The following is a 22,070-nucleotide window of genomic DNA, read 5'->3' as shown; positions in this document are numbered from 1 at the left end:
AAATTAAACAACCACTTTAGCACTCCAAACATGCCTTTTAGCCTTTCCTTGATGTTGGCAAGTATTTAGTGCAATGTAAGTTATGCCAACAATAAACAAATTAATTTTTTTAAACGATTGGTATTTCCTATTTACCTAGATTAGCACGAGATTTAATGCAGATCACGTACTTATAAATATATTTTCCGGCCTTTTTATGTTTTTTCCGTGTCCGACCTTTAAAAATACAGTTTTCATTTTACAATGCCTCAATTTGATTGGTGATACAATTAAGAATAATTAAATTGGATTACTTAAACAATACCTACACTGAATAATTAGTTAGATAACGTCACATCGTCGTTTAATAAATTAATTTTTAACTTTTATTAGTTATTTTTTTGTATATGAGTATTTTTTATTACAGTCATATTTTAGGATTTTTTTTCATATATACCGGTGCGGCAGGTACTGGGTTCAACTTTTCTCTGAGACTCTGAATTTTTATCATTCCCATACTAGTGACAACTAAATTTACATCTTTCCCGCTTTTTTACTGTTAGAGTAAGAACAGAGGAGCTGTTGATAAAAAGACGCCTGGTTTTAACCAGCAGCACGTAGTCTTGTCTTTGCATAAATGGAGTCTTCAATAAATGACCTTCCTTATCTGTTTTGCGGTTTCATACTGAGTATTTCAAGTTATTTATTGAAGTAGCACTCGTGATCTCCTGTATAATAACACTCCGAAATACAGTGGCTGGATAAATTGGCTTTTGCAGCCCAAATGAGATTTGCAATTAATATCCTACGTTTATTGCCATTAAAACAGTCGTGGGTCAACTCATCTGCATTGCTTTAATACCTTAATACAGTTTGCCTATATGATAATTCGAGGCCCAATTTCGAAAATGGTAGCTGCCTTTTACTGTCTTTCGACACTGTGAGAAGGGGTCAATTGTGGCAAGAAAGATGTCCCCATGTAGACGTTTCAAATTGCATTCTTTACTCTTCGCGAATATGTTAAAACTCCCCAGTCCAAATAGGCAGAACTTGACTTCAATTGTTTAGAACCACTTGGATTAACTTGATATGAGAAAAATATTTAAATATTATCCCACGTTGTTAAAGCAGGAAGGAAGAAATTTTTAGGTGTAGGTGGGTCGACCGTGTTCATGAATTGCTGCATATACACCTTGTAACAAAACCTTGGAATGTTTTTCTTATTCTTATTACGGTTAATAGCATTATTGGCAAACGTCGTAATACATAAACAAGGGAAGATTTAGTGATTTCAAATTCCATTCTTGCTTCAGGGATTCGCATGGAAACGTTAGACTCAAGACAAATTCCCTGCAAACGTAAGTACATGTATCACTCTATATTTTAACTTGGAATCCAGAATTTCGGTTGTGAGTCTCTAAATACGTGTGATGGCAGCTTTTCTGTCTTTCATAAATACAGCGGACGTCTTGTGAGATTGTGTATGTTTGTCTTTTTCTTCGCATTCTAGCAGGTGCTTCGTACTGAAGTGCTCGGTTGCTCACGTTCAAAAGAAAATCAACCCGACAAATCTCTACCGATCCCGGTTAAGCCAATTAGCAAGAACTTCTTAAACAAACAGAATTTGCGCTCAATTGTTGTGATTTGTGTACCTCTTAAAGTAAAATCTCTTGCGGGCTTGATCAGTGTCGGATTGGAATGAAGTTGTCTTAACATTATGATCGTTAATTGTTTAATCCATGCAAGTATGTAGAAAATGACTTCAGCAGCTTGTTATATTAGTTTTAAAGTTTTAATATAGATTTAGCAAAACGCTAGTTCACAGGATTTCATTTAAATTAAATGTTTTGAGAAGAATTTGTTTCAAATTTGTCAGCTGAAATAATCAAGACTCATATTTTTCTTGAGGTATTTCTCGTCTCGGAGTTGCCGATAGTGGCTAGAAGGTTAACCGGTAACCAGACAAAGGCGCCCAAGAAATGGCCTTTAAGTTATTGCTGCTTATCTCGGATATTCTCTCCGAGTTTTCAAGGCGTCAAAAGATAAGAATCAAACCCTGTGACGAATGCCGATTACTTGAGAGGTCAATCTTCAAGACTGAACTCAAACGACTCATAGACGCTATAATGGGCTTATTTCGTGTGATTTAACATCCGATATCGTCAATATGCCTTCTTATCTCGATCTTTATGGTCTTTTATGCCAAAACAATAAAATGTGACAACAGATGTCACAGCACTGGCAGGAACTGCATGAAGAGGTGATGTGCTTCTTCAATCACTGTGATCGTCGGAAAAGACTCTTGTCGGGTACGCTTTGTTATTGCAACAATTTCAAGGATAACAACTCTGAGAGATATTTATAGATTAACCTTACTAACCTCAAAAATGTGTATACGCTTTCCAGAAGGCTCGTGCAAAGCAAAAAATCCTTAATAAGAAATGGCCTTGTTGGGTGTTGAGGAGGCAGGAGTACGGGAAGGGTGGGGGTAGAGGAGATTGTTGGTCCTGTTTTAGCCCCAATATTATTATTATTATTATTATTATTATTATTATTATTATTATTATTATTATTATTATTATTATTATTATTATTATTATTATTATTGCTTATAATATATCGCAACAGCTTATTTCTCTTAGGCAGAAGCTGTGTTAGTCGAATGGGTGTCTCGGAATAAGTTTAAAAGGAAAAACGTTTCGCATCAGATATAAAATTATGAACCCAATGAAACAATTGTATCACCCATAAATGTAATAAAAACCATTAATGTAATACCAACCATAAATGTAATACAAATTGACCATAAATGTAATACTAACCATAAATGTAATAACTTTTAACCACAAATGTAATAAATCCACTAACCATAAATGTAATGAAATTTGCCCATAAATGTAATAAACTGAACAACCATCAATGTAATAAGGCTTAACCATATATGTAATAAACTGACCGTACGACTTCCAAGTAAGGGGCCACAAACTTTTCGAGAAATTGACTGTTCGATTATATCCCTAAAGGCCTGGCTCAAGCTCTTTGTGACCCCTCAAAGCAACAAAAATACCATTTCTTCGTGTGCAATCCTAAACGAGGACTCTACTATATTGCGGTATATATATCTACTCAGAATTGCGAAATTGTACTCTCCGGTTTGAATGTTTATGTGCCTTCGCGTTTCCGTGCGTTCATGCCAAAGTTATTCAAAGGTCTGAATGAGGGTACCCCGATAACCACTTAATTTTTTGGCTCTGTAACATGAAACAGTTAATTGTTAGGTATTTTAACACTACAAAATTCACGGTTACAGTAAGTTTTATCCAGAAAGAAACAAAAACGGCTCCAAAAAGGTCAACATTATTTTGTTTAGCAGTTCTAGCCCGAGGCTCCTATCTCTGTTGATTATTCTGGCTCCAATAGGGAACATCCAACCCCTCCCCCTTCCCCCACCCTACCACCTTGCGTAACATTGACTTGAAGACCGAATAACGTCGGCGCGGACGCATGCACGCGCGGAAGCGGAGAGCACAATTTTGCAAATCCGGGAGGATATATATGGGAAAATATAAAAAAATAAAACAGGCGTATTCCTTGTAATGTGATGTTTGACTGAATTCGTCTTGACTCAAAGAGAACTGCAAGCTCCTTCAAATGGGTGGAATGTCATAAACCCCCAGTACTTCAAACGCTCTGGTATATAGACTTTTTAATCATACTTTGGGTACTTTCTAAATGTTCGCAGACCATAATTATAGCTTCTTGGGTTTTGGTCTCTGGGTTAAGGGCCCACTGACGTATATATTTGGACCCGTTGCTAGGGACATTCACGGTTATATAGTTTTAGCAATTTTTCTTGTTTAGTTATGGCTGAATCTTTTACTCAGTCCATAACGTAAATATGACGTCATCGGTCCACGCCCATGATCACGTGACCAATAAAGAAAAAGTCTAAAATTTTTGATGTTTTGCATGTTATCAGAAAATCATTTATGGTGTCATGATCTTTATTTGTTTTTGTATTTCGGTAAGTATGGGTTTCATTTCATTATGGAAAATAATTTTTTTAGAGAGATTTAAAATATTGATTTGTCCATAAAATTTTTATTAAAAATGATTTAAGCAAATAAATACTTAGTTATGTTCCCGACCCAGGTCGGAAAAATATAACGTCGAAAAAAAGTGAATCAAATTAAAGACCGCCAAGTATTTAGATTTTTTCTGCAAACCGGAAATCATTTTGTTAACGCATGCGTAATTCATCTGACAAGAGAACAGAGCGCACGCTAGTTGTACGCGCACGCTTTTGAGATTATTTGCATGTGTAAAAAAAAACTGCTTTTCCTGGTTCAATTTAATCTGACTGATTCTCAGATGTGAAGTCAACTATTAGTCAGGAAGTTTTTCGGTAGTTCTTATTGTTTCATCTTATTTAGCGAGTTTGAAGAAGTGCTCGAAAGGAAATTTTTTTGCACATCTGGCGCGTACAGATAGCGTGAGTAACCCGTACACGCAATGCAGCGCGCGCTCTTTTAGCACCTTAGCAACGCGCGAGAAATCCGTCAGTGGACCCTTAAAATACTAACTTGATGAACGAGTCCCGTGTCCTGAAGTAAGAAGTGCACAAAGAGAATGACAAGTTTGTGGCCCCTTACTTGGAAGTCGTAGCCAGTTTATTACATTTATGGTTGGTCAGTTTGTTACATTTATGGGCAAAATTTCATTACATTTATGGTTAGTGGATTTATTACATTTGTGGTTAAAAGTTATTACATTTATGGTTCCGGTATTACATTTATGGTCAATTTGTATTACATTTATGGTTGGTATTACATTTATGGTTTTTATTACATTTATGGGTGATACAACAATTAGCATCAAGTTAAATACTGTATCTGTGTTTTATCTATCACACGTGCATTTTTATGGCCTAAGAGTTAATTAGCTGGTTGACTGAGTTGTGCATGGGAATATCACGCCATGTCCTCGTCTCTATCGTTTTTCTAACTTCACTAATAAGAAATGAGAGAACGCTGTATAAAACCGCGCCCATCGCGTGAGTATGAACGGTTAGGCCCGGTTCAGACGCCGATCTTTTTATGAGCCGAACTTAATTCCTTGAATTAAGTACATGAAAAGATCGGCGTCTGAATCAAATTAGAACGGCTATTTCAATTTGGAACGGCTCACCCGTTCTTCCCGCCTGGCTTGGCTTGGAACGCCTTTGGAACGGCTTTGATTCAGACGTCGTACTTTTCATGTGCCGATCCTAATTCATAAATTACTATAATGTATTTTATTATAATGTATTTATTTTTATCGGAACTGTATTAGGAACGGCCTCGGAACGGCCAAAAAGTACGGCGTCTGAATCAAGAGGCGTACTTTTGTCAATTTGGGTCGGTCCAAATTCGAATTGAGTTCGGCTCATGAAAAGAACGGCGTCTGAACCGGGCCTTAATGTACAAAGCCGAGAACTTTCTGATACAATGGAAATATCAATTTTCTTTACGTCTTTTTCTACGTGTTTTCAGATTAATGGGTCAAGGTAAATATGGAGAATTAATTCCGCGTGGATAAAAAAAAGTGCAGATGGTATTGCATTAGTCAACGGTGAAATAAAAATAACCGAAACGTGACTCGTCTATATATTCTACTTAGTTTTCTAATTGAGCTGTTACTACTGATTGAACGTTGTGTCCTCAAAGGAGACCTAAATTAACATAACTAAAATGATGAAAGCTTTAATGATACAAATTGTTACTGAAAAATTGATATCAACAGCAACAAAAGGCATAGTGTGGGACTCAAAATAACAGTTCGCAATTCCCCAGTCATTGATGAGTAGATTTTTATCAAAGCGACCAAACTTTCTAGATTTGACCTCTAATACCTCTTGAGTGATGTATTAGTTTTCTTAGCTGAACATGCACGCGACTGATTGACGGTCCTTTTGCCCACTTATTGATACAAAGAACATACTTCCTATCTCAGTGGATAAAGAGAGAAGTATTTTTAACCCAATTTGTTCTTGTTGACAAAATAAATATGAACGTGAAAGCGTCCGGTATATTTCTTGAAGTCAAAGATAGCGCGCGTTCTTGGAGTTGCTGTGTTATTTTCATTATAGTATATCTTTTATGTTACAAATCCGAACAGGAAGGGAATGTCGATCCGAAAAACATGTTTCAGATTTAAAAAGAATGGTGTTTGTTAATTTAATTTCAATCAGCGCGGTGGAATGGAAATGTATCTTACATATTTCCTTTCAGCGTACTCTTTAATTATAAATACGCAAGCCAAACATGCGGTGTCTTTAGTTCGTTGTTGGTGCTAGCTGCTATTGCTACAGCTCGTATGACAGAAGGAAAGTCTCCGAAGTGCCAGGCTTTGTAAGTGTCATTGTTTTGTTATTTTTTCTCTTAAGAGTTTGGTTAAAAGTAGATATAGATGACTTCGCCATGTCGTGAAATGCCAGGGGCATAAAGGATTTGAGAACATGAGGGAGTAAAATGGCAAGACATTTTTTGATTGTTCTGTAAAGTTCGTATAAAGTACTGAAAGAAGTTGGGAGAAGAATGATTATGCAAAGATCGGATAATATAAATTAAATTTTCAACAAATCTCCAAAATGTTACGGCGCAAGTGCTCTTATCTTCGAGATCAATAAAACTCTTGAGATAAACAGACTTGATTTTAATTCTTGTAGCCCAGTTCTCTGTCCTCGGATGAGGTTCGACAAGTTTCGTAAATTGGTTGAAACTGAAGGTCAGTTTGTTTTTAATTCGGTCAAGAAAACCTGAAATTAAAATCATATTTCACTTTATATTAAAGCTGCAACTTGACCGAACAATTCGATGCTTGTACATGGCTACTAAATATACACTGCTCTTAACCAATCAAACGGCACATTAAATCAGGGCTTATATCAAAATTATGCACTTGTAATATGTCACATTTGTCACTGCCTGCTAACCGCAAATGTCATACAAGTTAGCTATAAGTATTACAGCTGAGATTATTTTGATAAAAAAAAATCTTATTAAACTAATTGTAGCCTTAATATCTTAAAAAATCACAAATTTAACATTTATTATGCACAAAATAAAAAGGCTATTACTCTGGGAAAGTTAACAAAAGACAAATGTGTTGTAAACAGGGTTACAAACATACGTTGCAAACTTGAATGTCCTTTCCGGGTAACTGATTCTTTGCGTAGCAATTTTATTCTGAATGAATTCTTGCAAGTGCTCGATCATTCTCCAAAACAGATATCTGTACGCAAAGTTCAAGACTGAAATATTATATTCGTACGGAGATACAGCGTAGTGACCTTAAACAACCTTCACTGACGTACGTGCGCAATTCCCAACGGATTCCTCGTTGGTAATTTACTTTATAAAATGGAACAATTTTATTGCTGCCTGGGACGTACGATAAGACTACCGCATATGTGCTCTATTCAAAATAATTTTACCATATGGATTTTCGCTTCAAGTGTTTCCTGAAATAGCACAGAGAGGAAAAAATAAGGAATTCATTAAAGTAAAGAGCTCCATTTAAAGTAATGATAAGCTAGCTAGAATGCTTTTTCCAGAGCAAACAAATGTGACCTTCTTGCCATTTAAATTACACTGATATCAGTTATGTTATTACAGTAGCTTATAATTTCCAATTCACTTCTTTTGCTGAATCACTCTGAAGGTAAAACTTTACATTATAACAATCCTTGTAAATGTCCTTATTCTCGCCAAGGACAAAGTGGCTTAATCACGTTCAATCAAAGAGGCTTATCACAAGCGAATTTGTTTTGGTAACGATATGAAAAGGGAAGTTATTATAATTTTTGTGTTCTAAAACATTCGTAAATTTGGACGTGAAAAACACATAAGGAATTAATGTATAATGATTAATCACGTGCAAAAGTTCGTTTTCTTCGTTTTATGTTAGTACAGTAGAACCCCGGTAACTCGAACTCTGAAGGGAAACGAAAAACAGTTCGAGTTAGCGGGGTTTCGAGTTATCGGAGTCGATTGAATATTCAATTTGCCAAGTTAACAATTGATAGTTTAGTGATTTTCAGCACTTTAGTATACAGTACAGTCCATATTGAACTTATCTTGTCAGAAACTCTAACACGACCATACATTCTTATGATGAGTGGAAAATGGCTGCCAAAATACTTGATCTGTTCGTTGCTTTAATCAATAGAGAGCCGTGGTGAGTTGCAAGAACCGAAATTCGAGTTATCGGGGTAAATTTGACCCAAATTTTGATCAAGGGAAACGAAATTTAGTTCGAGTTAGCGGGGTTTTCGAGTTATCCGAGTTCGAGTTAACCGAGTAAAAATGACTGAAAAATGAAGTCATCTAAGGGAAATGGAAGTTAGTTCGAGTTAGCGGGGTTGTTCGAGTTATCCGAGTTCGAGTTACCGGGGTTCTACTGTACGTACAAAACCCACGTTACTTACAAATTCAGCCATCACAAATAACGTTTGATTTGGTGAAGCCTAGTATGCAATCTAGGCTATCACGCTGCTAAAACTACGTTTTAACGTACTTTTAAAAAAGACATGTTTCAAACTTCTGAAGAGCTATTGGTTTTGGGTCAATCAAGATCAGCGGCCAACATTTGTGCGCGTTAGTTTCCCGCCAAAAAGTTCCCACGTGTCAGGTTCCTACATCGAGGTCTTCGTAGTTGCATTCGTCATTAATTAAACACATTAATCCTTTAGCACGAACAACGAGTCCCATCTCTGTTATTTATAATTCGATATTTCAGAAATTATTCTGAAAACCAAATAACTTGCTCCTAAGAACTTCAATCTCGATGAAATCGAGGAGGTGTTACATTAATCTCCATCTTGGTTAAACCACGCATGCTCTAATGGGCCAAGGATTTAAGCAAAAGACATAAATTTTTGCGTTAAAGTTTAAAGTTATAGTTTGGTATTCAAAGGATATTCAGTTGTATGCCAATGACAAGTTTTCCGTAAGTGCTCGACTTTTCCTAGAAAATGAAAACTGTCAGCAAGCTCAGGAATGAACTCAGAACTATACCAAATAATGGCGACCTGTGATTTTGATAATGGCGACCTGTGAACTGACATGTGAAGAAAGATACTTGAAGTCACCTAGAAGCGTTCTCACCAGCAAAGTAACATATACGTGGCGTCACGTGACTTATGAAGTTTTAAATTACACTAGGCGTGAAGTCCTTTGCATGAGCAAAGTGTTGTTTAGGTAGAGTCCATCTACAGGTACTTATATTTTAAACAGTTTTATAGCAAAAATTTCAATTCAAAGCTCGGATGCAAATGTCATGAACATCATAGCCGGGTACGGAAACCAATCCCAGGGGGTCATTGCTACCCCGCGGAGTAGTTCTAATGCAGAACAAAGAGTAAACAGCGGTTTGTCTTGTTAAAGCAATTGCTTTGTTAAAGTTGTCATTCTGCGGAAGAGCTAAAAGAATCAAGTTAATAACGGGATAGACACCTCCAGGGAGGTGTTAAAAATAGTGCATTGTTTGGTATCTTTTCCATTACTTATCCTGCTTTTCGTTATGCAAAAAAAGAGCACACATGCTAAATGCAAAGTATTTTCTCAAGAACATCATCAATAGCCCTTATGCATGTTTACGTCAGACTGGCTAGCTTCACCACCAAGCCTCGCTTTCGAAGTGCAAACATGTAAATTTTATCAGGAACGAATTCCCAAAGCAGCAAAGATGAAAAGAATACCCACGTGAAAACTAATTCGCGTAAACCAGGCTTGGTGGTGAATTTTGAGCATATGACGTTATCAGACTTATCACGCATAAGGCCTATTGAAGTGCGCCACTTTCCCCGCGCTTTTCCGATTGCGTGTGTCTACTTCATGCTCTGATTGGTTGAAATTCAGTGACTGACGCAGTGATAATTTTTAATAATCTTCACATAATCATTAAAAAAATAATATATCTGATCATTTTTAAGCTAAATTAAAAAAAAATGTATATCCAAATTGTTGATTCATGTATATAAAATTAAGCTACAGAGTTTAAACAAGGATCATTGTTGACAATTTTAAGACTAACATAAGCACTTGTTCTATTACGGCCATGGCCTTTTTCAGTTTGAGTCCTCATTTTTGGCTTTCTATATTTTATCTTAAGAAATGTAAAAAGTTAACAACGAGAAATAAATTGAAAATTAGATTAAACCAAGAATTTAAACGGCAAGTAACAAAGTACAATTACCATTTATGAGATGTCAGCTCGATATTGTAAAAAAAGTGAGCGCTACAAGGAACTTGAGTTTTAGATTAAACTCCTTTACGCTCATCCTATAATTGATATCGTCTAGTAACAATTATAAAAGTACAAAAATTCAAATGAGCGTTTGAATCTTAGAATAGAAGCCTTGCTGTTGGAAGACACAATAATTACAGAAGATTATCTTTTTTGTTTACGAGCATCTTTTATTGGCCGGTTTATATTGCAATTTTAAGGAGTATCCTGACTGCTAGATAATGATATAGGCATTACCAGGTAATTACATTTTGTTTTGGTATATTTAGTGGATTACACGGCTATTAAAAGTCATTAAAAAATTCATTTTCTTTTGACATAATAGAAAAAACGAACAATAATAGCAGGTTTCGGCGTTAGTCTCGTGAAATATTTACCTTTATGTTGAACGAAAGCTGTCAAGAGATTAATAAAACGAGAAAAGATGATGGATGACCGAAACGGCTTTTGTCCGCCTTCGCAAAGTAGCACAGTGTTCAAAGTCTTTGTGTACGAAATGAAGGATCATAAATAAGCGAATTGAGGTGAATTAGCACAGATTAACGCCAAGAGGGGTCAATAAGGTACTGTCAATTCTTTTCAGGAGCACAATGGCTGTAAGTTATTTACGCAAGCTTTCACGGCAAGGCATTCATTATCATTTTCATTACAACTCAAACAGAACATTGCACGTGGTTTGCCGGTTATTATATTTAAAGTTTTTACAGTACTTAAGAGGCACTTATCAAGTACAATTGGATTATTGCACCACATAGCTTAAGTTTTAAGAACCCGCCGACAGAGTGAAAGCCACTATTCCTTAACATAACACCATACCTCTTCATATCTCAATAAATTATCCAACTAAATCTTATTACATTAAAAAACGCTTTGTTATCTTCTCAATAGACTTAGGTTTCTTTTTATGTCAGGGTATAAAGATTGTCAAAAAGAACAAAGGCTACTTATACATATTTATTCTATAACAGGTTACGGTGCTATTCATAAAGCTGGTCAGCCGAACAGGAAAAAAGTTATCGAAAACAGCATGAAAACATTAAATAACAAATGTTATTACCCTGTGAGAGCTGAACCATTTGTTTAAGTTTCTATAAGTACAATGAAGTCTGTTTGATATTATTTCCTATTGTCGACCAGCGCGGCAGTTAGGAAATGCATACCATTTTTTATCGGCATGCCTGGCACTGCGGGAGGTCGTTTTCGGCGTACGCAATATTCACTTATTTACTCCCGTGTCATACAATAAGCTGATCGATTAGGTTTTTCATGTTCAAAGCGGATAGATTAGAGACACGCTGAAGTTTTCGTTTGTTATGTGGGCGACTTTGATTGCTGTGCAGATACAGTGTTTTTCTACAGGTAAGCAGTAAGATTTGATTACTTACTTTTGAAATGCTGAGATCTCGTTTGCAAGTGACCTAGACCTCGATCATGCCGAAGGCTACGAAAAATAACAGGTCTTGTAGTAAACAACAACTCCGCATCTGTAAACTCTTTTTGAGTGATTAGATTTTAGTTCTAAAAAACGTTTGAGCTTTCTTTTAAGATTAGTATATATCCTACCGGAATAATTTTGTTGATTCCCTTTTTCGCTGGATAATGCCTTGTAAACGGATGTTGGCGTTAAAACCTGTCGCAGTTACATCGCAGTGTGATTTAAAGAGTAAAAACAAAGCCATTTAGGAGGGGTTCTTCCATAAATTCAGTTAGTCTTAATGGGGTGCAATTGCAAGTAGAAAGAAAGCTTTGCTGGCGCCGGACGTGCAATCCCAGGTTGATAAATTGAATAATGATTAAGTGCACGGTATATTTCCAAGCTAGGATTCAGTGACAATTTAATTTTAACTTAAAGTGACGTATAGAACAAAACCATTGAGTTCATGGAGCTGAAACTGTATATTTGATTGTGCGACCGAGTCGGAACTTTTTTCTCTTTTCTTTTGTCAAAGTAACCTTTTTGATCCGAAATTTGCATGATTGTAAGAAAGTTGACTGAGCTCGAGCTAACATAGAAAGTAAGTAAGTAAGTTTTTTTTTTCAAAAGAGATAATCCTAACATTCTTTCTGCCTAAGCTCATTAATGCTTCAAGGATCATTATTGATTTTGCTACAGTATTACTTGTGTCTCAACTTAAATCTCTCAGAGACTCATTCTTGAACCTTTCCAATGAGTACAGCATTTGTAATATACCGGACAAAGTTCTCTTGTTTTGAGAATTTTTGCCTCATGAAATTTACTGTAATTTACTTTCTATAATCCTATGTTCTATATTTTCTCCCTGAAACATTCCAAGATACGCTCGAAAACACTTTTACTCGTAAAGATAGTCTATCTTATTACTTTCATATTGCTTTTTTTTACCTAGATTTTAATACAAATTCTTAATTGTTTTAGCCATTTTTAACCAATATTGAGCTATTTTTATATATTCTTAATTGTAACATATTTAAAACTATTTTTTTAACTTTATAAATTATATTATGGACCATTTTAATTTTAGATATAGGGCCACTAGTTCGTTAGTTTTGACTGTCATGTGTTTCCCTCGATAAACAAAGTGGATTAATTTTTTACTTTCCTATCTCTGATTCAGACATATTTTTAATTTATTTCCAATTATTCCTCTTGCAGAGTTAATCGTTATTACTATGCTAAATTATAATTTACCTGGTAAATAAGTGTACATCAAGGGAAATTTTTACAACGCTATCCAAATTTCAAAAATATCTCGCGGACAACAATAGACACTTAACTTAAGATATTTTCGTTTTGGAATAGATAACAAGGCCGCAATAAATGAGTCGTGACTGCTACTTTAAACAAAGACCGTTCCGTCTTAAAATAAATGAAATGAAATCAAATGATTGTGCGCGGCATTCACGGAATGAATCACTCATCTTGTATTGACTGCTGGTGGATATGTAATGTTACTGACCCCATTTTCACGACTTGGTGTTGAGATATTCTGATATCCGATACAAATTGAAGTGCTCAAACTCGCGCATAAAACATTAGGTTTCCCTGCATGCAATGAACTTAAAATGCATGCTATTTCATGCCTCAGGGTTTGCCGAAGTTTCTAGTCAGTTAATTAGATGCGACTCGCCGACGATACGTCACCTATATCTGTGCAATAACTACAAGTATTACATGGCAATTGCTTCAACAAATAAGTACAGTATTAAATGTAACTTGTGAGTTATCTATTCGAGGCGAGCCAAGAGAACGTTTAAAATACAATTTTAGTTGAAGTGTTAAACAGGCGAGAGAAAAAACGCTAGAGGCGTCCCAGATTGAAAGATAACGGACAATATCTGTTAATAGCCCGTGTCTTTTAATATAATGATGAGAACGAAATGAGTTCCACATCTGATTAAAACGCAATCAGTCTACATTACTCAATCTGTGTATATTGATCGTCCAAAAGGTTCTTGTCTTCTGTGTTAAGACTTTCAACTAAAAGTGCACTGCTATCGGTTTGTGAAAATTTAAATTAACTAATTTAAAATTCATTGTAATAACATTATGTTTAAAAATAGAAAACCCATATATTTTAGCTTTCGAGCATGAAAGCTTTTTGTTCTTATATTTTTTTGGTTTGGTTTACTTTCCTCGACACTTGATTATATTCAGGGACTTCCTTTTAAATAAGTTAGAAACACCTTGTACAATATGGTGTCCACTAAACCAACTGTTATTTTTGAACTGAGAAAAAAAATCGATTTACTTAGTATTCGTTAAGAAATACCAATAATATGCTTAAAAAATACACGTCTGAAGCATAATATTCATCAGTTGTCGTTGAAGAACTTAAAGCAATTGATCAAAATTTTAAAAATAGCGAAAGAAATAATACTCGGATATGGCTGGCTTGTTGAGTTGTAGTTATAATACTGATAATGTGATAATTATTATAATTACGATTTTTTATTATTATAAATATTTTATACCTTGTCTCCTTTGTTTTGTATTTACTTTTAATAGTGTTTGTATTTGTCACATATTTTATTTTCTTTCTTTTTTTTTTTTTGGGGGGGGGGGGGGGCATAGTATTCGTAACCAAGGCTATACTGATCGGTGTTCATCAAATTCGATTTTTCAAGATCAAATTAGATTAAAATTCGAAATGCTATACTATGATTAATATAGCCAGTATCATGGATTTAATTGAAAATTTAATCAGGTTGACTAACCTAATCTCTAGGATCATACCCTAAGCCCACTAACATCGTAAGAACGGTCTTGTTTACCTGATTTATATCTTGATCGGCCTTACAACTCGTTTAGCTCGTAGCTGGCAGCTGCTCTTTTTCCTGTGTGCACCAATAAATGAAAGGCGGGGTCAATACTCTATTTCAAACGAAAATAAAATTAATATAAAATGTTCTGAACTTGTCATCAACTGATCATCACCGAATGTAAATAAAATAAATCAACAACAACAAAAGCAGGAGCCCACCACACCTGGCTCCGAAAGAGCCAAGACAAAAACAAAACTAATTTACAATGCTTTCATAGTTCAGGGCTCGTTTGTCCAAACACGTCTAGGCTAGTTCTTGTTTGTAACCTTTCGGCCCAGTTTACTGTTTATTTTTGTCATTCAGCTTTCTGACTAATCTCAAACTCCACAAAGCAATGTAGAGAAACTAAAACATCGGTTTGCTTGTTTTATACCGGATTAACGTTAATTGACTTGACAGCAGAGCCCAGCAGTTCACGGTCCAAAATCACACACTTACTACATTCAGACTAAAAATGACGCAATCAGTAAAAATTAGCCCTGAGGATGAGAGAGGAAGAGTGATTTATTATGCATTTCCTCAAATAAAACCTAGCTAACTACTGCTCAATATTTACATCTGGGCATAACTAGTGACGCTGTTAAAATTAGCTGCCTGACCTTGTTACCTTGAAGTCTGTAGGCGTATTGAAATCGATCAATCATTCTATTAAAAGCTAAAATGAAACTGACAAGCAATTTATTAAGACGACGTCATAGAACTCTCTTAGTCATTCATGCAAATTCTTTTATTAGAATATTTTGGTGCGACTTTGCGCAGAAGTGCATGTCTACTGAAATGGAGTACTTTTCAAAACGGATTACCGCGTCCGTTTGCTTCTTAAAAAGCCATTTATCTTGTTCAAATTAGATTACATTTGAAAAGAAATTGGATCAGTCTTCAATAGGCTCCCTGCTGTTCAGTGGAGAGAATTTTCTTGTAAAGACGGAAACCTACAAGTAAACCTACACGGTGAGTCAAAAGCCTGGCGCCATGTTACCGTTACAGCTATTCATATGAGCGAATGACAATTACGGTTGAGACTTAATGGAATTGAAAAATGTTTGCTAATGTTCGTGGAGTTTACTTTACTTTAAAAGAAGTGCTGAAACTGTCTATAAATGTTGAACATACAATAGATTTTTAGAAATATCCATGCATACAGGCGAACTTTAATAGTGTTAATATTAGTTCTTTCAACCCTGAGCTGGTTACGGATACTCTAAATGCTATAAAAGCTTTAGTGCAGTATCATATCAGACAAATTCAGAAAATACGTGCCACTGATCCTTTTACTTAAACGGATATTCCACTTGAGTATATGATAAATTACTGCCATACAAGATTCAATGAATGCAAGACCGTTTTAACACATGAAAGTGCTTATTTCCGATCACGTGGTCCTTAAGATCTCATCAAAACATTATAGAATTCCGTTTTGACGAAAGGCTAATAAGAGACTAGTTAATCGTGTCATTCATGTGGTTTCACTTTACGGATATCAGTACAAAGTTAGCAATGAAGATAAGGACAATTGAGGAAATGAATATCAATGCCGGATTACATCGACCAAAGTTCCAAAAGTTTTTTCTATAAAATACGTGCATTCTACATGTACTGATACATGAAGTACATGTATTATTGCATGTATACTACACTCAGCTGTTACATGTAAAGCTATGCCCTTTACTTGCGATCAATTGTAAAACAATCTTATTGTATTCAAGAAACTGACGCACTGCACTGCACTGAACTGCACTGTTCTGTACTGCAATGCACTGCAATGCAATGCAATGCAATGCACTGCACTGAACAGTACAGAGTTCTCAAACTTATCCCACCTGTTTGACTGTTATTGGTAATAAAATAACCAAAAAATGCACCAGAATTCTTACCAAACATTGCTTTTTGCGAAAAATTGCTTTTTGCAGGAAGCTTTTTTATGTCATCTGTATAACTTACACATCTTGTTCTCGTTATAACAGGTTCCCGTTCAAAGCAAGATAGCGACAGCGGCCTTCGAAAAACCACTGAAGGGATCAAATATTAGAGTCTGCAATGAATTTCAGCCAAACAAACTCAACATTTGATGGTAATTCAAGCCAAATCCCGGGTGCACAATCACCATATGATTACGTGGAGGAGCCTCAATTTTCGCGTATAATTCGCTACGTGACGTACTCTGTGTTATTCGCCTTCGCGATATGCGGCAACATCACCGTGTGTATCATTCCTTTCCGTCATAAACGCATGCGCACGTGCACGTACTTTTTGATCACGAACCTGGCCGTGTCTGACATTGGCACCATGTTGTGCTTGCCTTCTATACTGATTATGATGGAGTGGAACCATGGAGAATGGACCATGGGGGCAGTCATGTGCAAACTGGTTAATCCCAGCTTGACAATGTTTTATCTTGTTACTACGAACACGCTGGTAGCCATCGCTTTCCATCGATTCGTGGTTGTCGTATTTCCGTTCAGATCCAAACTCGGGAAGTCTAAAATAGCGTTAGTTATCTTACTGACTTGGCTTACTGCATTTTTCTGCGTGCTGCCTTCATTCGGTGCTCGTCAGCTTGAAGCCCTTGGAGTGAGAAACAATGAAACAGTATATCGTTGCACTGAGATATTCCCTGGTAGGACATATGAAGAACAGATATACTACCAAAATATATACACCATATTCCAGTACACCATTAACATCTTCTTGCCTGTTGTTGCCATCGTTATCATGTACATTGTGATTGCTCACAAACTTCGAAAGATGTCGCAAGCGCTGGGTTGTGGCCCAGCTCCAAAAGAGAGACGAGCAAGCGAAGGCTCAGTTTCATATTTTAGCGTACGATCGCGAAGCTCGAGGAAAATGAGTATAGACGAAACTTCCGCCAGGAAAAGAACCGAACTGGAGAGGAAATTTTTGCGGATGCTGGCAGTTGTTGTTATAGTTTTTGTTGTCTGTTACGTCCCTTACACGACGTTTTTCCTCGTGGTTGCATACTACCAGGCACCCTTACAATGGAGGTATTTGACAATATTTTATCATTACATCTACCTGCTTATGTGGTTTCCAAATGCGTTGAATCCTATATGTTATGGTGCTTTGGACGACCGATACGCAACTATAATCAAGTCTCTTTGTTGTCGTCGTACCACCAAAAAATCACATAGGTATGCCAAATCTGCAAGCCAAGTGGCCAACTCCATTCCAGCATATTCTCGCAACATCCGCTCAAATCAGACATTGCCCCCTATAATTGAGAAGTCAAGAACGCAGACGGGCAGCCAGTCAAGTCAGGATGAAGGCAGAGCTGTTGGAGGAAAATCGAAGGCGTGCTGTAGCTAGCTGAATATGGCATGAGCAAGCACGTCCCTGACAGTGAAAAAACACCATCATCTGTTCTGGAACTCGCTCCGCAGTGGAAAATGTTAGTATCTCATGAGGAACAGATACAATTCAAAAACATCGAAGGCACCCACAGGAGCAGTCAATACGGATATAAACAGTGTATTAACCAATCAGTGTACTATTAGAGCTCTAATCAGGACTTGGAACAAGCACATATGTAACTGGCCATGGTGAAAAGTCATTTCACCTTTAATACCAGTAAATCATTGCGCGAGTTTACATGACAAACACAGAGAAACGCCCGAGTCTGTTCAAATACAAAAAAGTTTGATTTGGAGCTGAAACCTGGTTCACACGGGGGGAGGGGGTCTCACACTAGCGACATAACAACAATACAAAATGGGGAAGAAAGAAAAGCCAAGTTATTTTCGTATGTTGTCATGTTATGCAGTTGACACATAACATGGTACTATACAGTATCAGTAGAAAGTATTTTTTGTGTGTTTGCGTTATTTTGTTATGTCGCTAGTGTGAACTAGGTTTCACTCTTTTTTTTTATTCCCTAAAGACGTTTCGACTTAATGCTGAAGCCTTCATCTGGCATGAGCCTCTTTGGTCCTAATAGAGTAAGGACTTTTTTCTGTATAGCAAGATCAGGTCTAGAACTCTGTTGTTATGTACAGGAGATTGTATACATCAAGAGCACCCAATGGCTCATTTCGGTGACATTGAGCGGTTTTTCACTCGAGTGTAGAAAGCAATGCGCATCTGCTTTGGTTTTGTATTATTTTACATAGTCATTAGTTTAAAAAATTCGCGCCTTTCTTTTATCCAAAACCAAAACCAATCGTGACTCGCGCCGCATATTTTTCCCGCGCTTCGCACCGCCTACGTCTTTCGCTTCGAGTGTTGATTGGTTCACTGGATTGTTTGCGTTCTGTGTGACTGGCCAGAGTGGTTTGGTTTTGGTTTTGCAACACTTAATTGAAAACTGCCCTATCTGTTCGGCCTATACTCAGCTAAGATATTCGGATTAAACGGTTAATGAAGATGTAAAGCCTGTCGCTTTTGGCGAGATAACAATATCGCTTTAGCGCAGCATTCCAAGTCTTTCGCTCGAAAAAAAAAACTGTCTAAAGATGGGTGTTCCTAAATCATATAAAATCCAATCTGTTTATATACATATGCATATACATATACATGGAAAGGCTAAAGACTTGATTATTTGATTATTATAGGACTATATGATGACATTTGTTGTATGTACGAAAACGTTTCTTTTAGTCATTTCTGTTCTCATATGAAAAGATAAAATAATTTCTAATGAATTTTGCAAATAATGAGACCAATAAGTAGCATATATAAACATATATGTATGTCATCAGAATCTCATTTCATACAAATTATAATAAATTAATAAATTGAATATAGGATTACTTATCAGACTATTCATTGCCTGTCTGTCAAAATAGATTGATCATGAAAGGATCTATGAGAGGAATATCTCCAAACATTGCCTCTTTTCAGTATTACCAGTAGTGCACGCTGACAGGGTGAGCAATTCGCGGGTTGTGATATAAAACAACTGGTTCAGGCTTTTAGCTGTGCAATGTCGTGTTATGGTGCACGAGGGAAGTTTGTTGAACACTCAAGAAACTAGACTCTATCGTGCTCTCCAAACTTCCTGTGTGCACCATAACTCGATAATGCACACTATAAAAGACTGGTTCTCATTTGATCACCCCGATCGTTTCTATCGCATCGATCGTTTGCAAACTGAGACGATGGTAGGCCATCGAAGCGAGTGGAAGCAATCGAGGGGGTTCTTATTTGATCACCCCGATCGTTTCTATCGCATCGATCGTTTGCAAACTGAGACGATGGTAGGCCATCGAAGCGAGTGGAAGCAATCGAGGGGGTTCTCATTTGATCACCCCGATCGTTTCTATCGCATCGATCGTTTGCAAACTGAGACGATGGTAGGCCATCGAAGCGAGTGGAAGCAATCGAGGGGGTTCTCATTTGATCACCCCGATCGTTTCTATCGCATCGATCGTTTGCAAACTGAGACGATGGTAGGCCATCGAAGCGAGTGGAAGCAATCGAGGGGGTTCTCATTTGATCACCCCGATCGTTTCTATCGCATCGATCGTTTGCAAACTGAGACGATGGTAGGCCATCGAAGCGAGTGGAAGCAATCGAGGGGGTTCTCATTTGATCACCCCGATCGTTTCTATCGCATCGATCGTTTGCAAACTGAGACGATGGTAGGCCATCGAAGCGAGTGGAAGCAATCGAGGGGGTTCTTATTTGATCACCCCGATCGTTTCTATCGCATCGATCGTTTGCAAACTGAGACGATGGTAGGCCATCGAAGCGAGTGGAAGCAATCGAGGGGGTTCTCATTTGATCACCCCGATCGTTTGCAAACTGAGACGATGGTAGGCCATCGAAGCGAGTGGAAGCAATCGAGGGGGTTCTCATTTGATCGTCCCGATCGCCTGGTATGAGCGAAGATCTACGAAAAAAAAAAAATTTTAGCCCTAAATACAGTGCAACGCAATGACAGCCTTCAATGAAAGAGCAAAACTCGTGGCCTCCTATCTTCTTAGCTATTGTAGTTTTTGCGGCGAAGAAGGGAAAGAGAATCTAGAAGGATAGAACACGGATGATCCAAGCGATCGTGATCGCCCCGATCGCGCAGACGTTGCGATCGTCAATGTTCTCACAATATCGCTCCGATCGCAAGAAACGTTTTGAAGTGACAGAGGCGATACAAACGAGCGGGGAGATTATATGAGAACCAGCCTTTAGGTATGAGCAGCTTTGTTTCAATTTTTTTTTTTTTTTTAAAGCAGTCAGTACACGTTGACGACCACCTTGTGATGTCATGCGGTATTCAAAAAGTCACAAAAGGTATTCGCTAATCGATTGGCGCATGTCATGATCTTATACTTGGAATTTCGCAAGACTTTCGTGTTAGGGACGGACCATTATTTTCTTGGAAAGCGGTATGAAAAATTCCTCCGGAAAATTTGTTTTTCGATATGCAAACTATGTTTTGTCTTTCTAGGCTCTGCAAACAATTTTTTTCAACATTTTTCATATCCCCCCCTCTAAAAATTAATGGTCCGTCCCTTGCACGATAGAGCTTGTGCGGCTATGACGTCACACATGGTATTCGCTGCTTACATTTTCTCTCTTCTTCAGCAATGGCGGACTTAATTTTTACGGATTTGCGGGGTCTTTTTTGGGTCTAAGGTCTAAGTAGTAAATTGACATTAGAAAAATAAAATGGAAACGAAAGTACAAAATCTTCATCACAGTAGCATGTGAAACGAGTTGTTGTGACGCTTTAATCTCCCACTGGCGATCGTTTGACGGTAATATATATGTGCAGTGTGAATGTTCAAGATAGTGTAGTAAGCAAATCGCACGTACTATTTACAGCTTGGTGGTGTTAAATATTCAGTTATATCATAAAAAAAAAAACATTCTTTTAATTGAGCTTAAATGCGTCCGCCGAATGGAATTAAAACAGTCTGGAGCGGCTCCTATTCGCAAGAAAAATGTTTATAGAACTTAACAGTATTATTTCAATGATAACAGCGACAGACAAATTCACGGATTTCGACTCAAAGGCGCTATCTTCAATCACGACTTACCAAAATTTATACTAATGGTGGATTACACTCAATTAGAGCAATAATTAAGTGTATGATCTAAAAAGATAACATTCACTCTGCATTCTCTTCAGGCTTCTGGCTAAAACTATGAAATATTTCTCTTCTATTAAAGATTTGTTTTCAAATATTTCGAATTGCGGAAAGTCCTCATCTTATCTTACGCTTTACCGCCATTTTATCGTTTGTTTTTCTTTTCTTTGTAATTTTAAAAAGATGCTGTGAAACACACACTAGCTAATGGAACGTACATTTATGCCCACTCGCTGGCTGCGTACTGTCTAAGTACACTTAGTCGGCAAGCACCTTGATGACGCAATATTCCTCGGCATTATTGACGGAACTTTGTGGGTGAAGTAAGGTGCTAGATAAAGTACCTTCTTATGTGCCGAACTTAATGTAAAATTATGATCATTTAGGTTAATTTTTCAAACCAAAAAGAAATGGCCTTCTCTGAAGTTGTCGAAATAAAGTAATGGTTAATAGCAAGTT

General features: G+C 36.9%; 1 protein-coding gene across 3 annotated transcripts; it reads left to right on the top strand.

Annotated features, from left to right (window-relative positions):
* The first annotated feature begins 956 nt into the window (after positions 1-956).
* On the top strand, positions 957-19,331 carry LOC144652945 (RYamide receptor-like). Of its 3 annotated transcripts, XM_078512837.1 has the most exons (3): positions 957-1,134; positions 1,293-1,337; positions 16,533-19,331. In XM_078512837.1, the coding sequence occupies exon 3, from the start codon at positions 16,606-16,608 to the stop codon at positions 17,890-17,892; it is 1,287 nt and encodes a 428-aa protein (XP_078368963.1). In that variant the 5' UTR covers positions 957-1,134; positions 1,293-1,337; positions 16,533-16,605; the 3' UTR covers positions 17,893-19,331. The 3 variants fall into 3 exon arrangements, with proteins under 3 accessions (XP_078368963.1, XP_078368965.1, XP_078368964.1); XM_078512839.1 differs by lacking the exons at positions 957-1,134; positions 1,293-1,337 and adding an exon at positions 6,276-6,368; XM_078512838.1 differs by lacking the exons at positions 957-1,134; positions 1,293-1,337 and adding an exon at positions 15,423-15,519.
* Positions 19,332-22,070: the final 2,739 nt, after the last annotated feature.

The sequence above is a fragment of the Oculina patagonica genome, chromosome 5 (genome assembly GCF_052425735.1).
Source record: "Oculina patagonica isolate OP01 chromosome 5, crgOcupat, whole genome shotgun sequence".
Classification (NCBI taxonomy): domain Eukaryota; kingdom Metazoa; phylum Cnidaria; class Anthozoa; order Scleractinia; family Oculinidae; genus Oculina; species Oculina patagonica.
This window is presented reverse-complemented; position numbering and strand designations above follow the sequence as displayed.

Excerpts from the sequence above, each read along its gene's own strand:
- LOC144652945 (XM_078512837.1), top strand. The coding sequence starts at position 16,606 with ATGAATTTCAGCCAAACAAACTCAACATTTGATGGTAATTCAAGCCAA.